The 12,532-nt window shown below is 40.2% G+C and overlaps 1 protein-coding gene across 1 annotated transcript in view; it reads left to right on the forward strand.

Annotated features, from left to right (window-relative positions):
* The first annotated feature begins 2,315 nt into the window (after positions 1–2,315).
* DYNC1LI1 (dynein cytoplasmic 1 light intermediate chain 1) overlaps positions 2,316–12,532 on the forward strand; it is a 40,603-nt gene continuing 30,386 nt past the window's right edge. Inside the window, exons 1-2 of the mRNA XM_045776107.2 lie at positions 2,316–2,565; positions 2,745–2,818. Coding sequence (XP_045632063.1) covers positions 2,420–2,565; positions 2,745–2,818 — 220 coding nt within the window. The 5' untranslated portion in view covers positions 2,316–2,419. The remainder of the gene's footprint in view (positions 2,566–2,744; positions 2,819–12,532) is intronic.

The following is a 12,532-nucleotide window of genomic DNA, read 5'->3' on the forward strand; positions in this document are numbered from 1 at the left end:
CACAGAAAAACCAATTCAAATTGAAGCAGGTTAGAAAGTTCTTAAAGATGTGTTTAAGATGAAATTGTTCAAATACCTAATGAGAAGTTTTAAACAACTGGGACAAGAATTTGAGACTGAATGAGAGTTAAGGGCATAGAAATCTAAGCAAATGAAAAACCAAGAGAGTTGTTAATTTTGGATATAACAAAAAGTTGGGGAAGAAAGAAAAGTAATCATAGTATAGGAAAGAGCTCAATTGTAAATAGCATTTATATAACAAAAATTCCAAAAGACTTCTGGATTCTTTCCTTTTACAGACTTCCTTATACTGCAAAGGTTCTCTATTTTTGTTAGGTAGAGATTTCTATAGAAGATATTTACCATAACAGTATCAAAATTTGCCACGACTTTATTTTAATGTAATTTGACCAAGGCCATTTGACAGGTTAGAAAGTCAAAATCTCAATTTATCTACCTCCAACCTGTGGGGTAAATTACTTAATTTCACTGACTCTTTAAGAAGTATGAGGATTGCAAAAAATAACATGTAGTGTGCCTGGCACATAGTAGGTATCATAAATGACCACTCTTGTCAGCCATCTTAATGGAACAATGGTGGGTAGGGATATTCTAAAACCACATGGAATACAACTTTGACCTCGGTATAAGTGGGTAGTTGGACATCTAGAAGTCATGGGGCATTAGAAGCCTGACACCATTATAAAGTTAATACTTCCCAGGTTAAGTAAATATGATATGGAACTGACAACTCTGTATACAAACAAAATTGGGGAAAACAATGCTCTGACGAGAAGAGATGACTGAGGGAGTAAAGTACAGAGAGTGAATCAACTCTCAGAGGGGCCCAGTGCAGTAAACAGCTCTCCTTTATAGCAGTGACTTAAACACTCAGGTTCCCCCAGAAGTCCTTGTCCTGCGTGTCACCATAGAAAGCCTCGGATCCCAAGACTGGATTCTGGTTCCCTTCCTAACCATATAAACAAACTAACAAAAAATGAAGAGTTTTAGCTGCAGGAGTTCATTAGCCTATCAATTCTAGGGGTTGGTCAGATACAAATGGTTTGAACAGTAAAGGAAAATATTAGTCATTAAAAATAAACACGTATCAAGCACTCAAGATTTGTCAGTCACTGTTCTAACCTATTTTACATGAATCAATCCATGTAATCTCCATAAAAATTCTAGGTCCTTTTATCCCCAACTTACAGAGAAGGAAACTGAGATTCAGAGAGGTTAAGGAAATGGCCTATGGTTACTGATACAGCTGAATCTCAACTGAGATTGCCAGCCTCCAAAGCCTTCTAGGCTTCTAACTGCACTGTTAACCTGTAACAAATACAGTCGTTAGCTGTGGATGTTCTCACTAGCCTAACAGCAACGATCACATCACATATTAGCAAGCGATGTTCAAATACGATAGCAATAACGTACAAAGGGCCAGACTATTTTAAGCAAAGGCTCTGACAAGATGTACTAAGACAAGCCTTATAACCATCAACTCTTTCTGGAGGTGGGGCTCAGACATTCGAATCAATTTACCCAGTCAAGTTTTGATAGAAAGGGAGTTATTTTGGGGCTACTTTAGGTTCTTTTCCGTCTCTGTATGCCCAGTGCCAACTGTGCCTGCTATATAGTGGGTGCTGAATAAACGTCTGTTGACTGGATGTATGGATGACTCACCTACTGGGTCTTGTCAAATCTCACGCGGGGCCTCTCATACGAAAACATCGAGGCTATTATTAAAGCAAGCCCCGTCAATACTTTTTCTGTCACGCAGCTACTTAGGGGCCGGGGGAAACTGCTTCTGATGTGGGGCCCAGACTGAGGAACACGGCGCCACGTGAGACTGCAAAGTAGAGTCCAGAAATCCGGGACCCCAATAACACTCCGGACTCGGGCTGCACAAAGCCTCTCTGCAGCGGGGCGGCCCATTTCCATCTTGGCGCGGGTGATGTGCGGGTAGGCGGGTGACCACCGCTCAGCCTGAATGAGGTGGCGGGGGTGGGACAGCAATGACAGTGCAGGAATTCCACGCCGGCTGCGGGGTTTGTAGACCCGACTGAAGAGTGGGTGGGAGCACTGCTCACCTGACACACCCCAACCCGCTCTGCTGCAGCCCAGGGTGGGGCGGCAGGAGGTTTCTCAGCACGCTGAGTCCTGTAGAACCGGGCGCGCAGCACAGCCGCCTGTCGGGCCGCCCGCGCACGCGCATTCCTTACGCGCGTTCGACAGACTGCAGCGCACGCGCGTTGCGTCCTCCCTCGTTCCGTCCGTCCCCGCAGCGCCCGCGGCTCCGCCCCCGCAGACCCCGCCCCGCTCCCGTGTGTTGAATGCTCCATATCCGGGTTCCCGCCGCCGCTACCGCCGCCGCCTCGCTCATTCAGCTTTGCCGGGAGTGGTGTGATTCCCGACCAAGATGGCGGCTGTGGGCCGAGTCGGCTCCTTCGGTTCCTCCCCGCCCGGATTAGCCTCGACTTACACAGGGGGCCCCTTGGCTAACGAACTAACATCGGGCAACGGCGGCGCCGCAGCGGGCGACGACGAGGACGGGCAGAACCTTTGGTAACGACCCCACCCTTCCCTGGGTCCCCACTGACACTCCCGGCCCTGCGGACACCTCGGGATCCCGTGCCGAGGCCACTGCGTTCTCAGCAGCCCCCGCCCAAGCGCGCCGAGGCCGGGTCCGTCCCTCCCGCGGGCCCCGGTCCCCGGCCTTAGCGTGCGCCTTTGCTCCCCGCTAGGTCCTGCATCCTTAGCGAGGTCTCCACCCGCTCGCGCTCCAAGCTCCCCGCGGGGAAGAATGTACTGCTGCTGGGTAAGTGTCCCCTGCCTCGCTCCGCCCCGCCCGGCCCCCACCCCGGCCCGGGTCAGGGTCCGCCCGCCCGCCCGCCCGCTCGCTTTGTGCGGACAGCCGGGCCTGGCCCCGCCCAGCCGCCGGACCTGTCGCTGACAGCTGGGGGAGAAAGGGAACGGGGACCCCGGCCCCGGTACCTATGGGGACCCGCCCTCCCCAGAGCCCTTCCTCTCCTGGATGTGGAGGTGGCCCTGACAGTCTCCCATGGGAAGGACAGAATGCGGTAGCCCATCTGAAGGATTCTAGAGGCTTGGGGTTTGCGTAGAAAAAAGGGACGGTTTTTCTTTCATAACAAAAATTGGTAGCAGGAGGCTCTTTGCAAGAGCTCCAGTGCAAATGGCATGACATTAATATTTAATAGCTGACTCTTTGTATAATTGACAGAGAAGCTAGAAATTGAGACCTGGTAAGCGTGGTAAATGTTCTTATTTGATTCAGCTTTTTCGGGTACAATGGACTCGTGTTGCAAATGCGTTTTTAACTGTCACTTATAATTCTGAAATTTGGAAAGGACAGTAGAACACCTTACTAGCCCAGTCCCTTCAGCCAAATGATTGTAATAAGGAGAAATGATCTAATGTCTCAGTTTTCCTGTTCTGTAGCTCCTGTGCTCTCTGGAAGTTAAGTATTTTATTTCTTTACTGATTCTGAGGGTGGGCATTTTGGACATTGAGTGAGAATAAATCACAGATTCACAGTTTTGCAGGCTTAGCTCCTGAGTCATTTACAGAAGACATTTCTTTCATATTCTTTAAATGTGAGATGTTGACGTTTGCTTATAAAATGATGGTTAAATTGTAAAAACTTAGGTATTGGTGTCTCAAGACTATTTTTATGTACATCTAAAAACAGGAAAGGAAACAAAGAAGTAAAATGCTACATGACAGGGTCTGCTTTTAATAAAAATGTTTACATTGTCGACAGATTACTTGTTTTTCCCGAATTGCTGCCAATCTAGAATATATGATACTTGATGTTCTTTATTACATGGAGCTAGTTGAAAAATTAGTTTTTATCTTATTTTTAATGGGATTGGAAGTACCTACTGCATGTTAACCTGAGTTCAGTCACAGTCCTATGATCTTAAACAAGTTCCTTGATATCTAGAAACCTTAGTTTCTTTATCTTCAAAGTGGGTGTTATAGAAATAATAACACCTCCCTTCTAGAGTTATGGAGAGGACTTGATGAGATAATACTTGTAAAGTGATAACAGCACAGTGACTTTTTGTGATGGATTTCTTTTAACTGAATTAGAGAGTGTTTTATCAGAATTCTCTTTTTGAAAATTGAATTAGTGTCCACATAAGTGGTATTTATAGGGCAGAGATGGATTAGGATCCAAATGCAAAAAAAAAAAAAAAATCCCAGAAAATGTTCTAAGTTTACTAATTTAAACAAATTACTATTAATTGCAAAATTAAAATGGACTTAATGTGACCTCATTGAAGTGGATTTTTTTTTAATGACTCTAAGTTAAATAAGACTTCTTTTCGAATACTGCCATTGTAAGGTTCCTGACTTTGTTTTCATTTTCTAAGTTCCTCTCAATTATTTCTGTACATTAGATATTACTTAGATTGTTCTGGTTGTAGTGAAACAAAAGTGACAGTTTTGTTCATTTTTGATGTCCCTAATGTGCTGAGCTTGCACCATGCTTTTTTTTAACCCTTTTTTTAACCTGCCTTTGACACTGGATCAGTGTATATGACTGAGTGTACTTAGAGGCCCCAGACACTTCAATCCTTCCATACTTAAAATAGATTAAATTTCCTTCTTTATGAGCTTAATAGTGTGTAAGGCTCCATCTAGTATCAAGTTGTACAAGCTTGAAACTTAAAATTTTTCTTCGGGTACTATTGGGATTTTCATCAAAGTCCTTTTCAGCTTTGGAAGAACAGATTTTTATACTGATTACATAAATAGGATTAATTTTTAAAAATATCTCTCAAGATTTCTTAAAGACATTTTACCATCACATTTTATAGCAGCATTCAGTCTGTGCTGGTAGAGGGAAGAAATATATAAATAGGTATTGTGGTTTTCTTTGTTATGAGTTTGAGGGTGCAGGAGGATGTTTGGCCTTAATGTGTCTTTCGTGAATTATGGTGATCTCCGGAGTCCTGTATTTAAAAAGCAAAATCTGAGACTGTAATAAGGTTTTACATTTCCAGAAACAAGTTGAAATAGGAACAATGATCAAGGCTTGCTTATGTACGCCAACACAGATTGCAGTTTAACCTTAGTGTGCCACATGGCCTTCCCTCCCACTGCCTGTGGGAGAAGAGGATGAGGACCAGCAATGTATACATGTGTATGAGCCATTCTCAAAGCATTTTCATATAAATCTTAGTTTATCTCCCCTCTTGCCGCCCTTCTTTCACCACCTCCAAATATGAGAGGTAGATCATAGCACCAATTTATAGATGAGATAATGAATTTTAAAGACTTGTTAAGTGAGTTTTCCAAGGTCACACAGTTATTAAGACCCTGTGCTCTGTGATTGGCATGGCTTTCCAACTTGATGCAAGTCCTCGCAGGGGAGAGAGTGCCTCTTATTCTTCCTACTGCGTAACTTTTTAAAAAGGCTATCACTGAGTAAAAATACCAGTAATTATTTTAAAGTAAAATCCAAATATTTGTTGGATTCTAGGATGCAGCTTACTGAGGGACACCACTGTGGCCATGGCACTTGTGTTAAGCAGTCCTTTAATCTACCTAGGCCTGACCTGTAGTGAAATCCAGAAACACTCTGACATTAGTGCTTACCCATTTTCTTTCTTGAAAGATTTTGAGAATGGGCTTCAGTAAAGTTTATTTTTAATATTAAAGGTAAAAATTCTCGTGCACATATTTTAAGTAGGGTTTAACTTATAAATTGCCCTTTGAAGAACTATTTTTTTTCCTCTTTACCCTTTGTATTTAATCAACTTTTACTACAATGATTGTAATTATATTTTAATAGCTGCTTTTTAAAGGGCACTTTCTCCATATCTTGGTTACTTTCCTCTGTTTTATTAAGAAAACTCCCTAAAGAAAAAACAGTAGTAGTACCTAACACTTACAGAGCATTTACATGTACCAGCCATGTAAGGATTGTTTACAGAATTTGATTATCCCCTTAAAGATCAGGAAACAAACACAGAGCTGTTAAGTAACTTGCTGTAGAGTTATGCATCCAGAGTCAACATCAGGAATCTAAATTGTGTAGACTACCTCCAGAGTCAGTATTCTTTTTTTTTTTTTTTTACTATTTTATTTATTTATTTGAGAGAGAGAGAGAATGAGTGAGCATGAGAGGGGGGAGGGTCAGAGGGAGAAGCAGACTCCCCGCTGAGCAGGGAGCCGGATGTGGGACAATCCTGAGACTCCAGGATCATGACCTAAGCTGAAGGTAGTCACTTAACCGACTGAGCCACCCAGGCGCCCTGAAAGACAGTATTCTTAACCTATACACTGGACTGTCTCCCTAAAGGAAAAGAGAGCTCTCTTTGCAGGAAAAGTAAGGTGTTTAACAGTTTATATTAAGGAATTTCATCTGATTCTCCTGATGTATCTGTTTCATTGCAAAAAATCCCATCGATTTAGATTAAATGAATTCAGTGCTTACTAAGATTCATATGTAATCTTAGCCTCTAGCATAGTGCTTGGCTTATAAATAGAACGTCAGTATAACTTTCTGATTGGGGGCCAACATAAATTAATGAAAACTGGTTGGCCCTCTGGTAAATCACATAAGCCTCATCTTTCTCATCTCTAAATTAAGATATTTGGATTTAGTGATCTCTGAAGTCTCATCTGATCCCACATTCTTTAATTTGTTTACATTCTAAAGCTTGTGGGTTGTTAAATATTTTTAAAGAAATATTTTGAGGACATATTGCAGTGAGACTGAAATTAAGAAAGTATTTCCTTGTAGATGTGGGCTGTTTGACTCTACTCAGAGAAGAAATCTAGAGTCTGTATTTTTCCCTGAAGGCACTAGTCCAGGATTGTGTGCAGCCAACAAAGCCCCACAAAATGCTGAGCATCTTCAGGAAGTATGTTTGAAATAGTCTTTCTTATTCAGGAATAAAACTAGCTTCTATTATGCTTGAATTATTGGTAGGAAACCTCAAGATATATAGCGGAACTAGAGATCTGTTCACAGAAGTAACTTCTATGTGAGGACCGACTTTGAAAATAATGAGACTGTTCACTCTGAAACTGTTACCTTGTGAGGAGCTGGGATTAAAGATCATCAAGTTTCCATGACTTCTGGAAAACACAGATTTTTATCAGTGGAAGTATGTTAATGCTATTTTCTGGAATGATTGGTTATCGGAATATGCTACAGGGAATAGAATGTTAACCACATATTTGATATGGATATAGATGATACTGGATTGGTAATTTTCAAAGAATTAACAGAATTACTTACTGCATGTTACGTGTTGCCATTATTAAAGATATATCGTGTATAGAGTGTTTTGAGACTCCAGTGACATATCAGTATTTTACAATGGTCAGTCAGTGACCTATTATGTAAAGGGCCAGATAGTAAATAATTTAGGCTTTGCGAGCTATATGGTCTCTGTTGTAAATACTCATCTCTGCCCTTGTAGCCCCCAAACAACCATAGACAATACATAGATGAATGGGTGTGGCATTGTTTAACAAAACTTTATTTACAAAAACAGGTAGCAGACCAGATTTGTGTGCTGGTTTGTGGACCCTTACTTTAGGGTATTATGGGCATCAGTTGTATCAGTAAGCACAGATGCCAGTTAATAGAGTTTTCTGACTAATGGAGTATGATGTTTGGTACGTAATAGGGGCTCAGTAAATAAATGCTGAATGAATGGTGACAAGCTTTTACTTAAAATATCATTGTTATTCCAGCCAGCGGTATAGTCTGAACATAGGTTTAAGAGGTGTTAAGAGGAGTTCATGTATTTCTTACAGCGCTGAGAGAGAGCTCGAGCCCACGTGAACAAGGGCACAGCTTGAGTTAGGAAAAAGAAAGGACCCAGTAAGTGAGTGACCATGGACTAATCTTTTTGGGCCTTATTTTATTTGTAAAATCAGGGAGTAGCTGTTAGACCTCACAGGTTATCTCTATTCGTTTGTTCATCAAACATTTATTAGAACTTGCTGTCCATACAATGCTTTGCTGTATCATCTGTGGAAAACAGCAATAAATAGGACTCCGTCCCTGCCCTCTAGGAGCTTATAAACTCCTGTGGGAAAAGACTCAAAGTAGGAAAATCAAATGCCAGTATAAAATAATTGCGAAATAGGTCACATAAGATTTTGCAGAAAAGATAGTGTCGGAGTACAATTTTGCTAAGTAACATGGGGAGGAGGAGAACACTGGGCTGCAGACTAAGGGAGCAAGTTGCAAACTAAACGCCTAGTGGAAAGGCCAGGGCGGCTCAGGTGCGGTGGGATCCTTACCTAGAGGCACCAGGCTGGGAGTCAGCCCTTCCTACCATTTGAAGCTGTGGCATTGTGGGCGAATTACAACCTCCTGATCTGTTAACTGAGATTCTTTCATACTTACTGGGATTAAAAGAACTAAAAGAAATTATGTCTTAAAGCACTTTCCTCTCAAAATTGGAAGTCACTATTTTAACTTGTAAAGTAATACGTGTTTCTTGTCAGAAAGGAAATTTTATGAAGATAGGAAAATGAAAATAACACATAATCCCACCACCTGGAGATACCAGTGTTCATTTTTTCTATGTGTCTGTAGTTGTTTTTTAAACATAGGCTCATACCTTATATACTATTTTGAAATCAGATTTTTTTTTTTTTTTTTACTCCATCAGGGTTGGGTGTTTGTTTTTTTTTTCCATGACATAGATGTGGATTCCTCCCTTTTAGTGTCTGAATAATATATATAGTTATGCCATGATTATAACTGGTGGGTAAACAGATTATTATTGTTGTATCTGAGTTTCCACTTTGCCCAATATTATCCCATTATCTTTGGGATAAATTCCTGTAAGTTGAATGGCTGGATCAAAAGTGTGTATCTTTAGGGTCTTTCTATATATTACAAAACAGTCTTTTAGGAAAGTTGTTCCATTTTACATTCCTACTGTCAGTATATGAGAGTACTTGTTTACCTAGCACCTTTACTAACACTAAGGATTATTCACTTTAGTCTTTACATGTCTGGTAGATAGGTTAAAAGTTGGCAACCTAATTTAAAGACAGTTGAACTATAGAATATATACCATATTTGTTGTTTAAAAACTCTTAGTGTAATTTTGACCTCCTGGAGGATAGGAACTGTTAATAACTGTTGGGATTAGCATTTATTGGCTGTGATAAATCTTTATTGAATTAAACTCAGTGGTTTTCAGTTCATGTCTAGTTAGTCTGCGAGAGTGAGGGAAATGATAAAGGATAAATTCTGTTTTTTAATGTGGATTACTGAATGATGATGTTCAAAGGTAGAGCTTTGGCCATCAGATGGGATAGGAACATCATGTGCTATGCCTGTTGCTTGGGTGTTCTGCTTTATTATATAGCATGTTCATTTTTTTACAGAAGACGGTTTGAGCCCCTGGTTACACAGCTGAAGTGGGATTCAAAATTGAGTTTGTCTAACTTTCCACTATACAGGTACTCCTTGACATATTAGAGGCATGTAGTCTTCAACAGCCATGCATACATGTTTACTTGGAACCACTGGGTGCAGATGCTGCAGCTGATTAGCAGCCTCTCCCTGTTCTTGCCAGCTGAGGCAAGGGAGGAGATGCTCTTTGTGAGATGGGGAGCAGACCAAAAGCCCCCACCCTGCCTGGGTCATCCAGATAACCTATGGAAGGCCACGTAGCAGGTATGAGTCCAAAAATAGTTCCAGTGAAGACCCCTCATGGCTCTTGTCACCAGAGCTTTCAGATAAAATAGGATGATTTCTTTTACATCATGCCAGGCCAAATAAAAAATATCAACTTCAAAATGTTGGTATCTCACTTGGAGAAAGAAGGAACATGAAAGGCTAGAATTCTTTCTGGTCTGATTATTCTGATGCTGCAGGCCATAATGAATCTAATATAGCTGTGGAGACGTGAATCAAAGCTCGGCATAGAGAGCAGGTATCCGGCATCCAGACCTGTGCAGCGCGAGAAGAGCAGTGTCTCAGCCTTCCACCACAACAGGAGAGGAACCGGGGAGAAAGAGGAGGCAGTGCACTGCTTAATTGTATCTTTTGTCATCCCTGTTTATCGTGAGTGAAGACTGGAAGCTGCTCCAAGTACAGGGGCAATGTCTATAGTGTTTAGGAGCATTGCTGGATTCTAATCCTGACCCTTCTTTAGCAAATTGCTTAATCTTTCAGATTTACTATTTACCTTTTAGGATTATCGTGTGGATTATAGGAGATAATGTTTGCAAAACACTTCTAACTGTGGCGTATACTGGAAGTGTTGAAGATAGCTATTATTAATGTATTACGTGAGTACTTAAGTGTTTTGCTTTGACTGTTCATTTTCTTGTGATTTTGGGGTTTGTTTTTTTTTTTTTCAGAATTTATTTATTTATTTATTTATTTATTTATTTATTTATTTATTTATTTATGAGAGAGAGAGAGAACAGAGATAGCGACAGAGAACAGGATCAGGGAGCAGAGGGAGAAGCAGGCTCCCAGCGGAGCAGGGAGCCTAATGTGGGGCTCCATCCCAGGACCCTGGGATCATGACCCGAGCCGAAGGCAGATGCTTAACTGACTGAGCCACCCAGGCACCCGTGATTCTTGTTTTTATATTATTTTTTAAAACACTGTTGAGGGGCGCCTGGGTGACTCAGTCGGTTAAGCGACTGCCTTCAGCTTAGGTCGTGATCCTGGAGTCCCAGGATCGAGTCCACATCAGGCTCCCTCCTCAGCAAGAGTCTACTTCTCCCTTTGACCATCCCCCATCTCGTGCTCTCTCTCTCTTATTATCTCTCAAATAAATAAATAAAATCTTTAAAAAAATTAAATTAAACACTGTTGATGTCTTATAGAAGGATTTTATTTCTGGTGTATCACTAACCAAGAAGTAATGAATTGATAATAGTCATAGAATTTTAAGTCCGCCACCGTAAATTTTGTCTGCTTTTACCCCCCTCTACTTAGAAGATGGGGAGCACATGGAAATACTTGACTTGTCCAGGTTTACACAACTAATTGTGATATTGTTACAGTTAGAAATCACATCTTCTGAATCTTCCTATTTCTAAATCTGTTAATTAAATTGTCATTATAAAGTTTATGAACATTACCTCTGGTGTTGAATTAGAGATCTGTTGGGGTGATAAAACAGTATCATGAGTACACCTTTATCCCTATAGTGTTTTGGTCGAGTTTACAGAGACTTTCTTTTGTAATCAATTTTGTTTTTAAACTTGACCTCAAAAGAAATAAGAATTGATGGTTTTTATTGCTTAATGCTAAAACTGAAGTTCTTTTGGGACACCGGGCTGGCTCAGTTGGTAGAGCATGCGGCTCTTGATTTCAGGGTTATAGGTTTGAGTCCCACATTAGATGTAGAGATTACTTAAAAATAAAATCTTTTTAAAAATTAAAATAAAATTGAAGTTCTTTTAAGTGCGTGGATCTTAGACTTGGCTTACAGAGAGTGACTGATTTGAACAGCGCTCAGACAAATAATTTAGAATACAGACTTATTTGCTTTGGGGAATTTCACTGTCATCTGATCAACAAGTCTTTCCTCCTTTGGTCCACATACTAGGACAAGGTTTGGCCTGTGGACTATTTTTGTATGGCCAGCAAGCCAAGAACGGGGTTGGTTTGTTTATATTTTTAAAGATTTGGGGTTTGAAAAAATCAAAGATGAATATGTGATAGAGACCTTGTGTGAACTGCAAAGCCTAAAATATTTAGTATTTAGTCCTTTACATAAAAAGTTTCCTGGCACCTGGATGAGGACATGAAAATAGCCCTATTAGAATATAATTTGATCTATGAAATATTTGTTTTAAAAACATCTGTAAAATATGCCCTCTTTAAGAAAATCTAATATAAAATGAAAATTTAGATAAAATATTTAGAGAATAACTTCAGCATCATTAAAGGGTTCTTTGTAGAAGGACTTTCATCTTAGTCTCTTTAAACAGAACTCTCAGTACTTGTGTAAGTGTATGTTTACAGATCATTAACTATTTGGCTTGCACACTTAAAGCTAGTATGTCTGTTTCACTGCCAGCTGAAGGCTGAGGAACTGAAGATAAAGCTTTCTTAGAGTTTATACATGACAGGTAGATGAATTCTTTCAGCATTTTTTGAAACCATGCAGGCCTCATTGCCCTACTTGCCACTTTAAAGATATATTAATTGCATAGAATGAAGTATATCTATAGTTATTTTTCTTTTATTTTACTGCTGAAACCATTAGGTTCTGTGTTTTTTCAAAAATAACTTGGAATTTAGTGATTTTTGTTTCCTGAATGGTTTGGTCATTAGAGATGGTTTTTATTTTGTTTATTTTTCTCTGTGCTGTCCATGGTTCTTTGTGGTTTTGGTAACATAGGAGAATTTTAAGATCTCATTCTAAGTTATTCTAAGAAGTGTTTATGTGATTTTAATGGTCTGTATCATTGATTGATGTACTGTAATGCCCCTTAGTGTTGTAAAAGTCACCCAAATATTCGTATATTTCTGGAGTTTTTTTGTCTTTCCTCCTTT

This window comes from Ursus americanus, chromosome 20 (assembly GCF_024610735.1).
Source record: "Ursus americanus isolate L20-20 chromosome 20, mUrsAme1.1.p, whole genome shotgun sequence".
NCBI lineage: Eukaryota > Metazoa > Chordata > Mammalia > Carnivora > Ursidae > Ursus > Ursus americanus.